The 21,572-nt window shown below is 38.1% G+C and overlaps 2 protein-coding genes across 8 annotated transcripts; both read left to right on the forward strand.

Moving 5' to 3' along the window:
• The first annotated feature begins 558 nt into the window (after positions 1-558).
• LOC139936355 (uncharacterized) lies at positions 559-10,976 on the forward strand. Of its 3 annotated transcripts, none has more exons than XM_071931162.1 (4): positions 559-865; positions 6,093-6,466; positions 6,839-7,093; positions 8,279-10,976. In XM_071931162.1, exons 1-4 carry the CDS (start codon positions 736-738, stop codon positions 8,456-8,458), a joined length of 939 nt encoding a protein of 312 aa, XP_071787263.1. In that variant the 5' UTR covers positions 559-735; the 3' UTR covers positions 8,459-10,976. The 3 variants fall into 3 exon arrangements, with proteins under 3 accessions (XP_071787263.1, XP_071787262.1, XP_071787264.1); XM_071931161.1 differs by having other exon boundaries at positions 6,836-7,093; positions 8,279-10,975; XM_071931163.1 differs by lacking the exon at positions 559-865 and adding an exon at positions 3,803-4,032 and having other exon boundaries at positions 6,836-7,093; positions 8,279-10,975.
• A 2,285-nt stretch (positions 10,977-13,261) lies between these two features.
• Positions 13,262-21,077, forward strand: LOC139936354 (uncharacterized). 5 transcript variants are annotated; one of them, XM_071931155.1, is made up of 4 exons: positions 13,262-13,547; positions 16,160-16,533; positions 16,909-17,166; positions 18,349-21,077. In XM_071931155.1, the coding sequence occupies exons 1-4, from the start codon at positions 13,418-13,420 to the stop codon at positions 18,538-18,540; spliced, it is 954 nt and encodes a 317-aa protein (XP_071787256.1). In that variant the 5' UTR covers positions 13,262-13,417; the 3' UTR covers positions 18,541-21,077. The 5 variants fall into 5 exon arrangements, with proteins under 5 accessions (XP_071787256.1, XP_071787259.1, XP_071787258.1 ...); XM_071931158.1 differs by having other exon boundaries at positions 18,361-21,077; XM_071931157.1 differs by having other exon boundaries at positions 16,912-17,166.
• The last annotated feature ends 495 nt before the right edge of the window (positions 21,078-21,572 follow it).

The following is a 21,572-nucleotide window of genomic DNA, read 5'->3' on the forward strand; positions in this document are numbered from 1 at the left end:
GATGGTGAACCTACTTGCATGGTCAAACGACAGAATAAACTTCGTAATCGTAGTAATGGTATGTCCATACAAAGGGAAAACACAAGCGCGACTTTTATCACCTGTTATTTAACGGTCCCCATAAATGGCGCTCTCATTGGTCAGAAGTGTCTTAGTTTAATTAATGGTCTCCTTTAACAGCGCCCTCCTACTGCGAGGATAGTTTAGTTTTGTTAACGGTCTCCTTATCTGGCGCCCTCAACGGAAGAGGTTAGCCTTGACTGGTCCCAGGCACACTTGACTACACAGGCCCTATGGACGATTGCAGGGATTTCATTGGATAACGCGCAGTGACGTAAGCTTTTCATATCTGTTATGATTGGTTCGCGAAACCGGTCGGTGACTTGAACACTTTTGATCGTCTGCTCAGCACCTAATGTATTGAGGGCGGTACACAAGGAGACCGTTAATTAAAACTAAGACACTTCTGACCAATGAGAGCGCTATTTAAGGGGACCGTTAAATAGTAGGACAGAGTATATACGTGACGACCGGTGATGCTGAATAATTGTCTGTCGCGTATGCAATGTGCAACAACAATGTGTATCATGATCATGCTATCATGTTATGTATCCTGTTTTAGACGCTATCACTACTATGGAAACTTCAGTGTCAAGGGGGAAGAAGTCGCAGTGTGGAGTTGAGCATAACATAGAGCTAGGCATGTAATTCTTTTAATTTATTTAGCTCTAGTCTATGACACACAACTGCAACGAGTTGTGCCCCACCAAATCGGCTGCTACGGTCCCGGAACATCCGACGAGCATCTTGTTCACGACGAGGTTTATGGGTTCGATTCTAGGCTCGTTCATAATCACCGCCATCCGTAAGTATTTTTTTTTCTGTATAGTTTATACCATGTTCCTTGCTCTATTATTTGTATATGTAATACACATGTGGCTAAACTGCACATAATAAATACGGTAATGCACACGCTGCAATCACATCATGCGTGTCGCATGCAGTGATGCTGAGCAGACGATCGGAAAAAAGTGTGCAAAAGTGAAGTCACCAACCTGTCCACCCTTTGACCAATCATAACATAATGTAAAGCTTACGTCACTGCGCGTTATCCAATAAAAATCCTTGCAATCCAATATGGCGTGTCAAACGTTGCATTATTCGATAATGTACAATATATGTGCGATGTTTCTCATAATATATGCGATAATTGTCACATATGTGCGATATTCATTTGATGTATGCAATAAATGTAATATATATGCAATAAATGTAATATATATGCAATAAATGTAATATATGTGCAATAAATGTAATATATATGCAATAAATTGTAATATATGTGCGATAAATTGTAATATATGTGCGATAAATTGTAATATATGTGCGATAAATTGTAATATATGTGCGATAAATTGTAATATATGTGCGATAAATTGTAATATATGTGCGATAAATTGTAATATATGTGCAATAATTTGCAATATATGTGCGATAATTTGCAATATATATGCGATAATTTTTAATATATGTTTGATAATTTTGTAGTATATTATATGCGATCATTTGTATGCGATGTTTTGTGACGATATACATATGCAATAATTTAATATACATGTGCGATGTTCGTTCTTATATATGTGCGAAAACGGAATTGTGGGATATAGTATGACTTCCTGTCCACTTGATCCCCGTATCCGTAATGTTTTAGATCGGGCCAGACTATACTCTTGACGGTATAGTATGGTTCCTATGGTTCAATGAGATTGGCGTAGTGTTTATAGTGATGGTCAGGGTACGAGACTCGAGCAGCGTATTTCCGAAATAGCCAGCCAGCCGCGTATTCGGATAATAGAACACATACAGTACAGGGAGGTGACAAAATGTTGCATTTTGCTCAAATCTGAAGGTGAAGATCTGTTTTACTCGAACGAATTCTGCAATATTAGCATAATTTAGATATGTTAATTGATAATATGTCAATTTCATAGCTTCACATGATTAAAAAAATAATTTATAAAAAGTGAAAAACATTAACAAAACGTCAAAAAATGACCCGCAAACAAAAAGGCAAAAATTTGTATTTTGTATTTTTTGCATTTTGTAATATGTCAAAAAATCATCACTGTGAAATACAAAACCATAACTTGAAAAGAATTTATACCCTTCGTTAAAACAAAACATTTAATTTGTAATCCAGAACTTTCAAGACTAATATAGTGGGCGTATCAAATTTTGGAGCTGGGTAAATTTGGTTCACTATCTAGTGGTTAATTAACCACAGTTATTCTGACGCCATTGTCAATGTACATTCCGCCCAATTACATAGACGGTGGACTTAAACACAATTTGAAAAGAATTTGAACCCTTCGTTAAGACAAAAAGTTGCTTTCTTGTTCCAGAATCTTGAAGGAAGATAGACTAAACGTATCAAATTTTGAGCTGGCTAAATTGGTCAACTATTATTGATTCTGCAATAAAAAGAAAATGTTTGTCTTATCAATTACTAAATAAATTTGTTTATTGTTCGTAAGCATATACTCTTATGTTTGAAAGAAAAACACTTCTATTTCCAGGTGACTTTAAATTGTAGAACAGTTAAAGTTAGTAAATTACCGAGCTATATCTGAAACACTCATGATTGATTATTTTTAGTTGTTGTCAATAAAATTTAAAATTTCTTGTGCTATAAAAATTCAACTGTGTCTTGTTTGCAAAATCATTTTTCAAATTTTTGGAATATTAAGCACCACATTTATAGTTATGGTGTTGTTATTCACAGTGATGTTTTTTGACATATTAAAAAATGCAAAAAACACAAAATACAAATTTTTGCCTTTTTGTTTGCGGGTCATTTTTTGACGTTTTGTTAATGTTTTTCACTTTTTATAAATTATTTTTTTAATCATGTGAAGCTATGAAATTGACATATTATCAATTAATATATCTAAATTATGCTAATATTGCAGAATTCGTTCGAGTAAAACAGATCTTCACCTTCAGATTTGAGCAAAATGCAACATTTTGTCACCTCCCTGTACTGTATGTGTTCTATTATCCGAATACGCGGCTGGCTGGCTATTTCGGAAATACGCTGCTCGAGTCTCGTACCCTGACCATCACTATAAACCCTACGCCAATCTCATTGAACCATAGGAACCATACTATACCGTCCAGAGTATAGTCTGGCCCGATCTAAAACATTACGGATACGGGGATCAAGTGGACAGGAAGCCATACTATATCCCACAATTCCGTTTTCGCACATATATAAGAACGAACATCGCACATGTATATTAAATTATCGCATATGTATACCGTCACAAAACATCGCATACAAATGATCGCATATAATATACTACAAAATTATCAAACATATATTAAAAATTATCGCATATATATTGCAATTTATCGCACATATATTACAATTTATCGCACATATATTACAATTTATCGCACATATATTACAATTTATCACACATATATTACAATTTATCGCACATATATTACAATTTATCGCACATATATTACAATTTATCGCACATATATTACAATTTATCGCACATATATTACAATTTATTGCATATATATTACATTTATTGCATATATATTACATTTATTGCATATATATTACATTTATTGCATACATCAAATGAATATCGCACATATGTGACAATTATCGCACATATATGAGAAACATCGCACATATATTGTACATTATCGAATAATGCAACGTTTGACACGCCATAATCCAATGCCACTTTGGCAAGACCAGTGCCATTCTTTATCATTGCGGACACCAGTTAAAGACAAGGGACCAGTCGCAGCTGAACTCCACCGTTGATGGCGCTATGTAAGGAGACCGTTAACTAAACTAAGACACTTCTGACCAATGAGAGCGCTATTTATGGGGACCGTTAAAAAAAAAAAGTTGTCGACTTCTTCCTTCCGTGACCATCTATTTGTTGGTGTCGTCTGCTGCTTGCTGGTGGACGTCAACAAATTCAGCTTGAAGACAAAATATGGTTGTTGGTATGTAGTGTTTCATTTTCTAATTTTATCATTTAATTAATTGTGAAACAGTCATGACAGTGGTGGCAGGATACAGAAAATCTCCCTATGCGGAAACCTATTAAATAATACTGTTAGTTGGGTACAGGAGAAGACCGGGGACCCTAACTAAACCCTAAATAAAACAACTATAATAAATGACTAAATTTGGTTACGAATGAATTGGTTTAGTTATGTTGTTTTGTTAATTAATGTTAGTCCTGCCCTAGCCCTGGGATCTGGGTCGGGGATAGACCACCTTGTTGAGTTGTTCACACAGTGTTTAGTATTAATTAACTGACATACAGATCCTTGTCATTTGAATTTTGATTGGTGAATGGTGGAACTTAGTCACGTGACATTCACTATACTCCCATCATGCCCATCTGCACCGACGATCAAAAAGACCTATATTCGCCCATGGGGAATAGCATTTCCCATTCAACAGTTAGGATCATCCTTGTTAGTGTTACCAATGTTTTGAGCAGTACAGCGCCACCGGTAAAACAAAGGAGCACCTGTGCAAAAGATTGTGATCTGATTGCTATTAAAAATTTGTGCATTGTACAAAATTTCAAAATACATCAAATGACAAGGATCTATGTCAGTTACATAAAGCAAATATTGAGTGGCTTTAATTCGGTAAAATTTTGACTGTTCTATTTCAATCGGCTTCGCCTCGTGAAATGGAAGTCCAAATTTTACCTTTCGATAATATTCCTCCCATTCCACTCTAAGCCACTCAATATTTGTATACTATTCTAGTAGTCGCACTTCAAATAGTTGCAACTCAGCTATGATGAGATTGTTAAGACACAACCAATTTTGAATTCTTACTCAACAAGATGCATTTTTGTATGCGTGCTGTCATGTAGGAGGTCCCGTTTTCGAGGTGTCCCTTAAAACGTGGCAAATCTTTTACCTCTCTGTGCGCAATGTAAACAGTCCCTAGATAGATAAAAATTGTGTGGTTACTATATATTTGCATACTTCATTTTAACAAATGAAGAAATTAGGGCATCGGTTGATATGGCATCATTATTTTTTTCCCAATTCAAAGAAAAAGGCATAATACCGTGAAATTGGTAAGATGAGGATGCCTGCAAGTGCAATAGTCACTGCATGATGTCTCTGAATCTGATGTTTTGTAGGAATATGTTGTTGTTGTGAATTGTCGTGAGCAACCCAAATGGTTTACCAACCAAACCAAACAGGTAGTCATGGATAGTAGTCGAGACTATTTTTCTAGAAATCAGACTATTTGTGTAACTAGTGCATCATAATTTAGGCAGCATGATTAACCCAGTAGTTGAAAAACAGAAGTCACGACAACTAATAATTTGAGTCGAGACTACGACACTACATGTTTGAGTCGCCCAGGCCTAATCAAAAGTGATTCGGATTGGGTACTGGTCAAATGCAACTGTATGCAATCAGTTAAGTATAGGCTGGTTTTTAAATAGTCGGAACCTGACGGTAGAAAGAGAACTTAATGTTCTCGCCTATTTCTTTGGGATGGCTTTTGATTATTAGTCTTAATGTTTACTTTCAAATTATCGAAACTAACTATTCTTAGTCCTAGACTCTACCTTTCCTGGTGTTTTCACATTGTCGTTTGAGCGGATGAAACAAGAACAGTCATCCTACTTGTTCTCGACTATATAAGGAATTGGATACAATCGTAATACAACATTTTTGTACTAATATTTACACAAACGTATTTAACACATTTTTTAAAAGAGACAGTAAAGGCCATTTTAGTTTGTCCATTTCTTAGTCTACCCCTTTGATAACTGTACAACCTACAGTGTGGTACAAGATCAGTATTACACAAACTGATCCAACAAAAAAATCACGAGCGACATCAGATATTTATTTCATAGTTTTTCAAATTGTACCAGATGTGATGTCTTACATTTTTCTTGTATTTTCATCTTTTTGATTTACATATGTGTATTTTGTTTACATGTACATTGAAACTAAAGAATAAGTCTCAATGCACCAAAGTTGTTACTATTGAATTTGTTGTTGTTCATCACCAGGTATTGTTCAGACAGGGGGCAACCTCATTAGTTCTCCCATTTGCGTGATGACGAGTCTACCAGCTGGGTTTCCAACGGACATAAACTCAATAACCACAACGACCTCGACCACACCTCCAAGTACAACCACAGCATCAACACCCACCTCTTCCCCTACACAGGGTAACATCATATCCACACCCGCCGGGCTCCTGACGGGTCCCATCAACATCATCAACGCGGCCCACGGAGGGTTGTTGAGTACCGGGGCAGTCAGCTTATCTGGTGGGGCACAACTCGCTGCTGCTACAGGGATTACATCAGCACGACTCTCGCAGCTTGCCTTGAAGGGACACGGCGGAATCAGAGCACAAGGGCCACTCTCATTACTTCCGGTTTGAACCTTTTTACTTGTTGATTTGTTAAGTTTTATTTGCAGAGCACATGATAGTTAGTTGAAGTCAACAGTTTTGAGGAAGTATTGGTTTTGTTGATTAGCATTCGATCAGACCCTGCTTTGATCATGTTGACAGTCGCTCTAATTAACAGATTGATTGCACAGTAATATACCATTATCACGTTGCCACCATCTTGGTCAAGTTTCCTGCCTCAAATAACAGTAATGAATGCCAGTTTACAAAAAGGAACCAGACAAATTCTTCTTCAAGAAAGTCAAGATGGGCGTACCATGATAAAAGTCTATTGAGTACATTGGGAGAACTTGGGATTCTTATGCCATTTGGTTTCTTTTGTTAATATCAAAGCAGGGACAGCAGACCATTCTATACAATGCCGCTCTGCAGCAACGAATACAGCAGCAACTACAGCAGCAGTATCAGCAACACCTTCAGCAACAGCAGCAGCAGTCAACATCAGCAGCAGTCCAAGCCCAAAGGCAAGGCCTAGCAGGCACCAGTGGTGGGCAGCAAACAAGTAGCAACGTGGTAGGCAAGAATACCATTAGTGCAACCCTTGGGTCATCACAGACGGCTGCTGTCCTGTCACAACTCACAGCCATTCAGGTAGAATCAAACAGTCAATCAACCATATTTTAGCTCACATTTCGGCAGTTTACTTTGGTGAAGTTTTTACCAAGGAGGGTTGTCAAATATCTCCAGAAGTAATTTTTGTAACAACAAAGTTTGTGGCGTGTCGAGGCTAGTTCAGTGGACCCAAGCTCTTGTGGGTTTGAAGCGAGCGTGGTCATGAAACTTGTGCCCCTTGAGCAAGGCAACTATAATTGCTTTGTAAACAGTTGGGCAGGTAGTGCATTTTGCTCTACATGCCTACACCCTTATGGACTGTGATAGGGGTAACCCTGTTTCAGCCCCAGGAGTAGGTGGCAACATTCCTCTGGTGGCAATTGCTTTGGGTTGATAGCCTGTAACAGTTGAGTGTAGCCCTCTCCTTGAAGTGACTGTCCCACCTTGTGATGTTAGGCGATCTAATAGTTGTGGACGCTTTTCCAAGCAACTAAAGAAATTAAAATTTCTTTTGTTCTGTTGTGATCTTAATTTGACACAGTGGCCACAAGATAGAAACATTCAAATGTGCGAACATACAAATAGAAAAAATGAATTATTATTGTGGAAATACACTCTATACACTGAAGGAACATTTCTATAACAATACGGTTCAATTTGCCATGCTGAAATGTTACCAACATGTACGATATGTATTTTCTTAGCACATGTTTACCACATGTTTGCATAGTTCTATTAACGAGTGTGCATGACGTGCGCATGACGAGCAATAGATAGTTAAGTCATCTGAGAAGGGTTTATTAAAGGATTTGGGTACTTTTTCAAAATGTCCCTAGATTTACATTAAACTTACAGGGTTTGAAGATAATGATAGTGGAAAGCTTCCCTTCAAATATTACTTACTGAGGTGCTGTAGTTTTTGAGAAATTAGTAAAAACATGTAATGAAAATACATTTGTAAATGATAAAAATATTTTTCATTACACTGTTTTACTCATTTCCCCAAAACTACAGCACCTCAGCACGTAATATTTTCAGGGAAGCTTTCTACTATCATTATCTTCAGACTGTGTAAGTTTAGTGTAAATCTGTGGACATTGTGTTTTTTGTCCTACAAGAGTTACATAGACCCTTTAAATAGATGGAGATCGAATACTGGAGATTTAATACCTAAATACAATAATGCCATATATTTCCTTTTTGCCTCTATAACATGGTCTACAGGCTAGCCAACTGACCCCTGCCCACCAACAAGCTCTCCATACACAGCAGCTACAAGCCCAGCTTGCCTACCAGAAACAGCAGCAGCTGCAGCTAAGACAACAGCAGCAGCAAGCACTCCAACAACACGCTAGCAGCAAGGGAAAGAGCAAAAAGCGTACCACACCAACTCCACCAAAGTAACGATGTAGTCATCATGTACTACCGTTAGGGACAAACTGCATCCTTGAAACTTTTCCTGTGACTTTAAATGATTGTGCTGCTTCATCAAACATTTGGTACTGAATTTGGATAATTCTATTTTCCTAATAAAAAAAGGTGAATTAAATAAGACTTTCACGAACAATATTTGGTGGCATTATTTGACCAGCGTTAACTGTTCAGGTGGTGTCATCAATTTGTGTTGAAATTTTCAGCAACCATATCCCCCCTACCAGCTGGGTTTGTATAACTACTCAATGCTATATTGAAGATGAATCTTAGTTTCTATCTGTTGACGACTTCCATGCATGTTTAACACGGCAACGATACCACGCTCGCCATTTTTTGGCAGTCAACAGGTAGGTGTGAAAATGCGACATTGCCTATATGCGCACTACACTTCAATATGTGCACATATGCCATTAACTCACAAAATGTCGCAACCAAGATTATTGTGATGATGACATCAGTTGAACAGGGTCAAATATTGTGGTCAAGTCAACAATCAAAAGGGGACTTCATTCCCTTCAATATTTTTTACTGAAAGTTTGTGCAGCATTTATTGTTATAATCAATCAACTCATTTTCAGGGCCATGCAAGAAGTCTGATGTCAAATGCCTACTTCGGACTTGTATCTACTTAAAACAAAACCTATACATTGTGTCTTTTAAAATCTAAAGATAGTGAACAACAACTACTAAGTTCCACACACATGGAGTAGATTTTACTTCATCAATGCCAAAAATAAATCAAGACAAAGTTGCAACCCTACCCTGAAAATCCCACGACCAAATTGTCAAATTAGAGTTGTAAATATTTATAATCAAAAAGTAAGTTAATACCACAGAAAGAAGACCAACGAATCTTTTGTTCCTTTTTAGCTAGAGGTTCTTGATACACAAAAGGTGCAATTGGCCCACAAAAGAACCTTAACATTTTTTACATTGTGAAGACAGAAACGAGGTAGACGATATGCAATGTGCATTAAGTACCTTTTTTACGTGTAGCATATTTTATTTTTTCTTCTAGAGAACATTGTTATTCTAGTAGTATTTTTCTTAGAACTAATATGCACTATTATATACGTCAATGTGTTTATTATTGTAGATGCAGATTGAATTTATTAACAATCATGACACTCAGTGAAATATGTTGTAATAAGGACAAACATTTTATAACAATTTTTAACATTTGTTTAAAAAAAAAAACAGAAGTAGATTCAAGAAAGAATCAAAAATGAAAGTGTTAGTACACAGTGTCTTTGTTGGATGAAATCAGTGGACTTTAAGAGCTTTGTTACGAATTGAGGGGCTTAGAACAGTGAAGAAGTCTGGTATGTTCGTATAAAGCCATGTATTTAAGGTGTGCTTTTCAAAAATTCTGATAGAGCTGAAACAAGGGTCAAAGCTGTTATGAAAAGGTAAATTTCACTGAAATACTGCCTTGTTTCACTGGCTGATCGGGGCCCAATTTCATGTCTCTGCTTACCGCTGAAATCTGTGCTTACAATCAGCATTTTCCGCTTGCACGTCAAACACTGAATTTTGATTTTCTGCAGTAGCTGTTTAGGCAAAGAATGCCTAGCAACAGGAAGTGCGCAGCCAAAATTCCCTGCTAATCCTAAAAATACGCTTGACGTAACCGCATAATTCCCTGCTCTGCAAGCGCCGATTCTTTGCTCATGGTAAGCAGAGCCATGACATTGGGCCCTGGTTACTTCAAAAAGGATTTCGGATAGTTTCTTTATGTCAACACAAAGTTTTGAGAGCACTGGTTTTTCGTAGTCTAGATTTCAATTAACATGACGTTTTGTTTGGGAATTTTGATGCATTTTCAAGCAAGTGTAAGTTGAACTTCCTAGCTATCAACGGCTCAGGTCTAGAGAAAACCTTTCTCTGCTTGCACGCAAAACTTCCCATTGAAATCTAGACTTGACAAGTCGTTTATTGTTTGTTATAGCGTTAACAAAAAGGCCCTCTCACAACTGTACTCTTGTGTAGAATTTGAAACTTTGCGTAGTGGAAGTGTTGGTTGTGAAAAGAACCCGTTCTAGAAAGAACCTGTGGCTAACGACCGTGGTTTCAATCAGTACGCTCCTGAAAACAATCGGAGCATACTGATTGAAACATTGAGTCAACCATCGGTTCTTTTTCAGAACAAACACTACTCAAAGAGATATATTCATAATGGTATTATCGCAAACCTCTCTCAGTCATACTCTTGTGAGTCTACTGCTCGGTGCGAGACAACTGCTCTAATGATTACGGCCCCGTTAAAATGGCAAGTAGTCAAGAGCCAGCAATGGAGAGCAGTATAATAACGTGAGATCATGCAAAGCGACAAACATTTGACGAGACGACTTTTATACAAGTCTATGGCTCAGGCTATTTTCTTTTTACTTGAAATGACGACATCTAGACACTTGCGACCCAACAAAAACATTGTGTACATTCTATACTGTTGCTTTTTATATTTGTATGCATCGGGATACATTGATATGAGTGGATGACTAAATAAAATGATTTTAAACGCCATTCTGTGTCCAGTCGAGTTGTGATTTTAATTGAACGGTTAATCAAACAAGTTCTGAAATAGTGCTCTATTAGCACCCACATGATCAACATCTCAAACTGCTCATTATTTTTCAACTGGTGTGTAGAGCTTTGGTTTAATTTCATTTGATACAGCACCTTGTAAGGGTTTACAAGGTTGTGTGGTGCAGTCTGCTTAAACAAGTGCGATAAATTTTACAGGACAGGGGAACAAATGGAAACAGCATGAAGATCGTATCCCCTGCATCACACACAAAGTGCATTTTAATAATAATTTGGGCAGCTAATCATCCTTACTCGCAGTCGCAGCTAGAGCTGAATTGCGAAGGACGCGGCTACAACGTGTTTGAGAAGCAGGCATGCAAGGGCGCCTTCAGCTGCCAGCCACGTACCATCAACCCAAATATCAAACTACATGATAAAAATTAATTAATCGTTAAGTCACCATCAGATTATATGTACACACTTACACCATTGTGCAACTGTTAATTTTTTTAAAGTAATTTTAATGATGGGGGGGGGGGGTATACACAATCCTTACAGCTCCATTTTCAATATTTGTCAAATAAAAGCAGCTATTTATTTTAGCACTAATCGTGTGCTTTTAAATTATGGTTTTATCACAAGGGACCACAGTGAATTGTTGGACTCAGCTCAGCAACTTAGTATTTTTAGATAATGGTCCCCATAGCGCTCTCTTGGACGAAGTGTATAAGTTTAAATTAACAGTCTCCCTATATAAGCGCAAGCTCCTGCGACTTTGGTCGTTTCGTCAACAGTCTCTAGACGCGTGTTATGTATTTTATAACTCCTAGTTTGTGCAAATTACCAGTAATGCTTTTAAGTTTTATGAAATGTCCTTCATTGGTTCTTTATCACAAACACAGACCGTCATGGAGAGCTGTTGGATATTTCAGCAATAGTGTATTTTTCATGAATTGATGGTCCCTATAACTATAGCGCTCTCGTTGATTTTACCTCCATGATTGGACAGAAGTGTCTTAAGTTTGTTTAACGTTCATTTTTTTAAGCCCCCTCCGCTCCTACTATTCTACAACAAACACTCTATCTATACTTGCTATTAAACTCCAGGGTTAATAGCAATCATATGTGCAATAAAATCACTTATTTATACGTATTTTAGCACACCATGGAAAGTTATTGGATAGTTCAGCAAGTGTATTTTTATTTAATGGTCCCCATAAATAGCGCTCTCATTGGTAAGAAGTGTCTTAGTTTAATTAACGGTCTCCTTATACAGCGCCTCCTACGACGTTGGTTGTTTAGTTTAGTTAATGGTCTCATCATCATGTACATACACTTCGACCGGAGCCGGAGGATTCAGAATACACCCAGCCTAAGAACTGGTACTGACTCTGGTTCTCTACGCCCATCTCTCTATAAAAATAGTAATGTAATAGTATTCCAAACTATCTTTGTAAATAGCAATCATGGTAAAATTGTATCATGTTGACTGGAGAGTGGATAGGACACGTACGGAGAGAGGTGTTTCAGTTCTATATTATTATTTATTATATAAGATGATGTACGAAAAACTATACGTTAAAACAAGATACAACAACAAAACAGATTCAATTTTGTAATAGCAATGCACTGATGTGATGGTGAACCTACTTGCATGGTCAAACGACAGAATAAACTTCGTAATCGTAGTAATGGTATGTCCATACAACGGGAAAACACAAGCGCGACTTTTATCACCTGTTATTTAACGGTCCCCATAAATGGCGCTCTCATTGGTCAGAAGTGTCTTAGTTTAATTAATGGTCTCCTTTAACAGCGCCCTCCTACTGCGAGGATAGTTTAGTTTTGTTAACGGTCTCCTTATCTGGCGCCCTCAACGGAAGAGGTTAGCCTTGACTGGTCCCGTATCTTTAACTGGTGTCCGCAATGATAAAGACAGGCACACTTGACTACACAGGCCCTATGGACGATTGCAGGGATTTCATTGGATAACGCGCAGTGACGTAAGCTTTTCATATCTGTTATGATTGGTTCGCGAAACCGGTAGGTGACTTGAACACTTTTGATCGTCTGCTCAGCACCTAATGTATTGAGGGCGCTACACAAGGAGACCGTTAATTAAATTAAGACACTTCTGACCAATGAGAGCGCTATTTAAGGGGACCGTTAAATAGTAGGACAGAGTATATACGTGACGACCGGTGATGCTGAATAATTGTCTGTCGCGTATGCAATGTGCAACAACAATGTGTATCATGATCATGATATCATGTTATGTATCCTGTTTTAGACGCTATCACTACTATGGAAACTTCAGTGTCAAGGGGGAAGAAGTCGCAGTGTGGAGTTGAGCATAACATAGAGCTAGGCATGTAATTCTTTTAATTTATTTAGCTCTAGTCTATGACACACAACTGCAACGAGTTGTGCCCCACCAAATCGGCTGCTACGGTCCCGGAACATCCGACGAGCATCTTGTTCACGACGAGGTTTATGGGTTCGATTCTAGGCTCGTTAATAATTACCGCCATCCGTAAGTATTTTTTTTTCTGTATAGTTTATACCATGTTCCTTGCTCTATTATTTGTATATGTAATACACATATGTGGCTAAACTGCACATAATAAATACGGTAATGCACACGCTGCAATCACATCATGCGTGTCGCATGTAGTGATGCTGAGCAGACGATCGGAAAAAAATGTGCAAAAGTGAAGTCACCAACCTGTCCACCCTTTGACCAATCATAACATAATGTAAAGCTTACGTCACTGCGCGTTATCCAATAAAAATCCTTGCAATCCAATGCCACTTTGGCAAGACCAGTGCCATTCTTTATCATTGCGGACACCAGTTAAAGACAAGGGACCAGTCGCAGCTGAACTCCACCGTTGATGGCGCTATGTAAGGAGACCGTTAACTAAACTAAGACACTTCTGACCAATGAGAGCGCTATTTATGGGGACCGTTAAAAAAAAAAAGTTGTCGACTTCTTCCTTCCGTGACCATCTATTTGTTGGTGTCGTCTGCTGCTTGCTGGTGGACGTCAACAAATTCAGCTTGAAGACAAAATATGGCTGTTGGTATGTGGTGTTTCATTTTATAATTTTATCATTTAATTAATTGTGACACAGTCATGACAGTGGTGGCAGGATACAGAAAATCTCCCTATGCGGAAACCTATTAAATAATACTGTTACTGTTAGTTGGGTACAGGAGAAGACCGGGGACCCTAACTAAACCCTAAATAAAACAACTATAATAAATGACTAAATTTGGTTACGAATGAATTGGTTTAGTTATGTTATTTTGTTAATTAATGTTAGTCCTGCCCTAGCCCTGGGATCTGGGTCGGGGATAGACCACCTTGTTGAGTTGTTCACACAGTGTTTAGTATTAATTAACTGACATACAGATCCTTGTCATTTGATTGGTGAATGGTGGAACTTACTTCACGTGACATTCACTATACTCCCATCATGCCCATCTGCACCGACGATCAAAAAGACCTATATTCGCCCATGGGGAATAGCATTTCCCATTCAACAGTTAGGATCATCCTTGTTAGTGTTACCAATGTTTTGAGCAGTACAGCGCCACCGGTAAAACAAAGGAGCACCTGTGCAAAAGATTGTGATCTGATTGCTATTAAAAATTTGTGCATTGTACAAAATTTCAAAATACATCAAATGACAAGGATCTATGTCAGTTATATAAAGCAAATATTGAGTGGCTTTAATTCGGTAAAATTTTGACTGTTCTATTTCAATCGGCTTCGCCTCGTGAAATGGAAGTCCAAATTTTACCTTTCGATAATATTCCTCCCATTACACTCTGAGCCACTCAATATTTGTATACTATTCTAGACGTTGCACTTCAAATAGTTGCAACTCAGCTATGATGAGATTGTTAAGTCACAACCAATTTTGAATTCTTACTCAACAAGATGCATTTTTGTATGCGTGCTGTCATGTAGGAGGTCCCGTTTTCGAGGTGTCCCTTAAAACGTGGCAAATCTTTTACCTCTCTGTGCGCAATGTAAACAGTCCCTAGATAGATAAAAATTGTGTGGTTACTATATATTTGCATACTTCATTTTAACAAATGAAGAAATTAGGGCATCGGTTGATATGGCATCATTATTTTTTTCCCAATTCAAAGAAAAAGGCATAATACCGTGAAATTGGTAAGATGAGGATGCCTGCAAGTGCAATAGTCACTGCATGATGTCTCTGAATCTGATCATGTTTTGTAGGAATATGTTGTTGTTGTGAATTGTCGTGAGCAACCCAAATGGTTTACCAACCAAACCAAACAGGTAGTCATGGATAGTAGTCGAGACTATTTTTCTAGAAATCAGACTATTTGTGTAACTAGTGCATCATAATTTAGGCAGCATGATTAACCCAGTAGTTGAAAAACAGAAGTCACGACAACTAATAATTTGAGTCGAGACTACGACACTACATGTTTGAGTCGCCCAGGCCTAATCAAAAGTGATTTGGATTGGGTACTGGTCAAATGCAACTGTATGCAATCAGTTAAGTATAGGCTGGTTTTTAAATAGTCGGAACCTGACGGTAGAAAGAGAACTTAATGTTCTCGCCTATTTCTTTGGGATGGCTTTTGATTATTAGTCTTAATGTTTACTTTCAATTTATCAAAACTAACTATTCTTACTCCTAGACTCTACCTTTCCTGGTGTTTTCACATTGTCGTTTGAGCGGATGAAACAAGAACAGTCATCCTACTTGTTCTCGACTATATAAGGAATTGGATACAATCGTAATACAACATTTTTGTACTAATATTTACACAAACGTATTTAACACATTTTTTAAAAGAGACAGTAAAGGCCATTTTAGTTTGTCCATTTCTTAGTCTACCCCTTTGATAACTGTATAACCTACAGTGTGGTACAAGATCAGTATTACACAAACTGATCCAACAAAAAATCATGAGCGACATCAGATATTTATTTCATAGTTTTTCAAATTGTACCAGATGTGATGTCTTACATTTTTCTTGTATTTTCATCTTTTTGATTTACGTATGTGTATTTTGTTTACATGTACATTGAAACTAAAGAATAAGTCTCAATGCACCAAAGTTGTTACTATTGAATTTGTTGTTGTTCATCACCAGGTATTGTTCAGACAGGGGGCAACCTCATTAGTTCTCCCATTAGCGTGATGACGAGTCTACCAGCTGGGTTTCCAACGGACATAAACTCAATAACCACAACGACCTCGACCACACCTCCAAGTACAACCACAGCATCAACACCCACCTCTTCCCCTACACAGGGTAACATCATATCCACACCCGCCGGGCTCCTGACGGGTCCCATCAACATCATCAACGCGGCCCACGGAGGGTTGTTGAGTACCGGGGCAGTCAGCTTATCTGGTGGGGCACAACTCGCTGCTGCTACAGGGATTACATCAGCACGACTCTCGCAGCTTGCCTTGAAGGAACACGGCGGAATCAGAGCACAAGGGCCACTCTCATTACTTCCGGTTTGAACCTTTTTACTTGTTGATTTGTTAAGTTTTATTTGCAGAGCACATGATAGTTAGTTGAAGTCAACAGTTTTGAGGAAGTATTGGTTTTGTTGATTAGCATTCGATCAGACCCAGGCCTGCTTTGATCATGTTGACAGTCGCTCTAATTAACAGATTGATTGCACAGTAATATACCATTATCACGTTGCCACCATCTTGGTCAAGTTTCCTGCCTCAAATAACAGTAATGAATGCCAGTTTACAAAAAAGGAACCAGACAAATTCTTCTTCAAGAAAATCAAGATGGGCGTACCATGATAAAGGTCTATTGAGTACATTGGGAGAACTTGGGATTCTTATGCCATTTGGTTTCTTTTGTTAATATCAAAGCAGGGACAGCAGACCATTCTATACAATGCCACTCTGCAGCAACGAATACAGCAGCAACTACAGCAGCAGTATCAGCAACACCTTCAGCAACAGCAGCAGCAGTCAACATCAGCAGCAGTCCAAGCCCAAAGGCAAGGCCTACCAGGCACCAGTGGTGGGCAGCAAACAAGTAGCAACGTGGTAGGCAAGAATACCATTAGTGCAACCCTTGGGTCATCACAGACGGCTGCTGTCCTGTCACAACTCACAGCCATTCAGGTAGAATCAAACAGTCAATCAACCATATTTTAGCTCACATTTCGGCAGTTTAATTTGGTGAAGTTTTTACCAAGGAGGGTTGTCAAATATCTCCAGAAGTAATTTTTGTAACAACAAAGTTTGTGGCGTGTCGAGGCTAGTTCAGTGGACCCAAGCTCTTGTGGGTTTGAAGCGAGCGTGGTCATGAAACTTGTGCCCCTTGAGCAAGGCAACTATAATTGCTTTGTAAACAGTTGGGCAGGTAGTGCATTTTGCTCTACATGCCTACACCCTTATGGACTGTGATAGGGGTAACCCTGTTTCAGCTCCAGGAGTAGGTGGCAACATTCCTCTGGTGGCAATTGCTTTGGGTTGTTAGCCTGTAACAGTTGAGTGTAGCCCTCTCCTTGAAGTGACTGTCCCACCTTGTGATGTTAGGCGATCTAATAGTTGTGGACGCTTTTCCAAGCAACTAAAGAAATTAAAATTTCTTTTGTTCTGTTGTGATCTTAATTTGACACAGTGGCCACAAGATAGAAACATTCAAATGTGCGAACATACAAATAGAAAAAATGAATTATTATTGTGGAAATACACTCTATACACTGAAGGAACATTTCTATAACAATGCGGTTCAATTTGCCATGCTGAAATGTTACCAACATGTACGATATGTATTTTCTTAGCACATGTTTACCACATGTTTGCATAGTTCTATTAACGAGTGTGCATGACGTGCGCATGACGTGCGCATGACGAGCAATAGATAGTTAAGTCATCTGAGAAGGGTTTATTAAAGGATTTGGGTACTTTTTCAAAATGTCCCTAGATTTACATTAAACTTACAGGGTTTGAAGATAATGATAGTGGAAAGCTTCCCTTCAAGTATTACTTACTGAGGTGCTGTAGTTTTTGAGAAATTAGTAAAAAGATGTAATGAAAATACGTTTGTAAATTATTAAAATAATTTTCATTACATTGTTTTACTCATTTCCCAAAAACTACAGCACCTCAGCACGTAATATTTTCAGGGAAGCTTTTTACTATCATTATCTTCAGACTGTAAGTTTAGTGTAAATCTGTGGTCATTGTGTTTTTTGTCCTACAAGAGTTACATAGACCCTTTAAATAGATGGAGATCGAATACTGGAGATTTAATACCTAAATACAATAATGTCATATATTTCCTTTTTGCCTCTATAGCATGGTCTACAGGCTAGCCAACTGACCCCTGCCCACCAACAAGCTCTCCATACACAGCAGCTACAAGCCCAGCTTGCCTACCAGAAACAGCAGCAGCTGCAGCTAAGACAACAGCAGCAGCAAGCACTCCAACAACATGCTAGCAGCAAGGGAAAGAGCAAAAAGCGTACCACACCAACTCCACCAAAGTAACGATGTAGTCATCATGTACTACCAATAGGGACAAACTGCATCCTTGAAACTTTTCCTGTGACTTTAAATGATTGTGCTGCTTCATCAAACATTTGGTACTGAATTTGGATAATTCTATTTTCCTAATAAAAAAAAGGTGAATTAAATAAGACTTTCACGGACAATATTTGGTGGCATTATTTGACCAGCGTTAACTGTTCATGCGGTGTCACCAATTTGTGTTGAAAATTTCAGCAATCATATCCCCCCTACCAGCTGGGTTTGTATAACTACTCAATGCTATATTGAAGATGAATCTTAGTTTCTATCTATTGACGCATTGCATGCATGTTTAACACAGCAACGATACCACGCTCGCCATTTTTTGGCAGTCAACAGGTGGGTGTGAAAATGCGACATTGCTTATATGCGCACTACACTTATGTGCACATATGCCATTAACTCACAAAATGTCGCAACCAAGATTATTGTGATGATGACATCAGTTGAACAGGGTCAAATATTGTGGTCAAGTCAACAATCAAAAGGGGACTACATTCCCTTCAATATTTTTTACTGAAAGTTTGTGCAGCATTTATTGTTATAATCAATCAACTCATTTTCAGGGCCATGCAAGAAGTCTGATGTCAAATGCCTACTTCGGACTTGTATCTACTTAAACCAAAACCTATACATTGTGTCTTTTAAAATCTAAAGATAGTGAACAACAACTACTAAGTTCCATACACATGGAGTAGATTTTACTTCATCAATGCCAAAAATAAATCAAGACAAAGTTGCAACCCTACCCTGAAAATCTCACGACCAAATTGTCAAATTAGAGTTGTAAATATTTATAATCAAAAAGTTAATACCACAGAAAGAAGACCAACGAATCTTTTGTTCCTTTTTAGCAAGAGGTTCTTGATACACAAAAGGTGCAATTGGCCCACAAAAGAACCTTAACATTTTTTACATTGTGAAGACAGAAACGAGGTAGACGATATGCAATGTGCATTAAGTACCTTTTTTACGTGTAGCATGTTTTATTTTTTCTTCTAGAGAACATTGTTATTCTAGTAGTATTTTTCTTAGAACTAATATGCACTATTATATACGTCAATGTGTTTATTATTGTAGATGCAGATTGAATTTATTAACAATCATGACACTCAGTGAAATATGTTGCAATAAGGACAAACATTTTATAGAAATTTTTAACATTTGTTTAAAAAAAAAAAACAGAAGTAGATTCAAGAAGGAATCAAAAATGAAAGTGTTAGTACACAGTGTCTTTGTTGGATGAAATCAGTGGACTTTAAGAGCTTTGTTACGATTTGAGGTGCTTAGAACAGTGAAGAAGTCTGGTATGTTCGTATAAAGCCATGTATTTAAGGTGTGCTTTTCAAAAATTCTGATGGAGCTGAAACAAGGGTCAAAGCTGTTATGAAAAGGTAAATTTCACTGAAATACTGCCTTGTTTCACTGGCTGATCGGGGCCCAATTTCATGTCTCTGCTTACCGCTGAAATCTGTGCTTACAATCGGCATTTTCCGCTTGCACGTCAAACACTGAATTTTGATTTTCTGCAGTAGCTGTTTAGGCAAAGAATGCCTAGCAACAGGAAGTGCGCAGCCAAAATTCCCTGCTAATCCTAGAAATACGCTTGACGTAACCGCATAATTCCCTGCTCTGCAAGCGCCGATTCTTTGCTCATGGTAAGCAGAGCCATGACATTGGGCCCTGGTTACTTCAAAAAGGATTTCGGATAGTTTCTTTATGTTAACACAAAGTTTTGAGAGCACTGGTTTTTCGTAGTCTAGATTTCAATTAACATGACGTTTTGTTTGGGAATTTTGATGCATTTTCAAGCAAGTGTAAGTTGAACTTCCTAGCTATCAACGGCTCAGGTCTAGAGATAACCTTTCTCTGCTTGCACGCAAAACTTCCCATTGAAATCTAGACTTGACAAGTCGTTTATTGTTTGTTATAGCGTTAACAAAAAGGCCCTCTCACAACTGTACTCTTGTGTAGAATTTGAAACTTTGCGTAGTGGAAGTGTTGGTTGTGAAAAGAACCCGTTCTAAAAAGAACCTGTGGCTAACGACCGTGGTTTCAATCAGTACGCTCCTGAAAACAATCGGAGCATACTGATCGAAACATTGAGTCAACCATCGGTTCTTTTTCAGAACAAACACTACTCAAAGAGATATATTCATAATGGTATTATCGCAAACCTCTCTCAGTTATACTCTTGTGAGTCTACTGCTCGGTGCGAGACAACTGCTCTCATGACTACGGCCCCGTTAAAATGGCAAGTAGTCAAGAGCCAGCAATGGAGAGCAGTATAATAACGTGAGATCATGCAAAGCGACAAATATTTGACGAGACGACTTTTATACAAGTCTATGGCTCAGGCTCCTTTCTTTTTACTTGAAATGACGACATCTAGACACTTGCGACCCAACAAAAACATTGTGTACATTCTATACTGTTGCTTTTTATATTTGTATGCGTCGGGATACATTGATATGAGTGGATGACTAAATAAAATGATTTTAAACGCCATTCTGTGTCCAGTCGAGTTGTGATTTTAATTGAACGGTTAATCAAACAAGTTCTGAAATAGTGCTCTATTAGCACCCACATGATCAACATCTCAAACTGCTCATTATTTTTCAACTGGTGTGTAGAGCTTTGGTTTAATTTCATTTGATACAGCACCTTGTAAGGGTTTACAAGGTTGTGTGGTGCAGTCTGCTTAAACAAGTGCGATAAATTTTACAGGACAGGGGAACAAATGGAAACAGCATGAAGATCGTATCCCCTGCATCACACACAAAGTGCATTTTAATAATTTGGGCGGCTAATCATCCTTACTCGCAGTCGCAGCTAGAGCTGAATTGCGAAGGACGCGGCTACAACGTGTTTGAGAAGCAGGCATGCAAGGGCGCCTTCAGCTGCCAGCCACGTACCATCAACCCAAATATCAAACTACATGATACAAATTAATTAATCGTTAAGTCACCATCAGATTATATGTACACACTTAC

Source organism: Asterias amurensis, chromosome 4, assembly GCF_032118995.1.
Source record: "Asterias amurensis chromosome 4, ASM3211899v1".
NCBI classification, from domain to species: domain Eukaryota; kingdom Metazoa; phylum Echinodermata; class Asteroidea; order Forcipulatida; family Asteriidae; genus Asterias; species Asterias amurensis.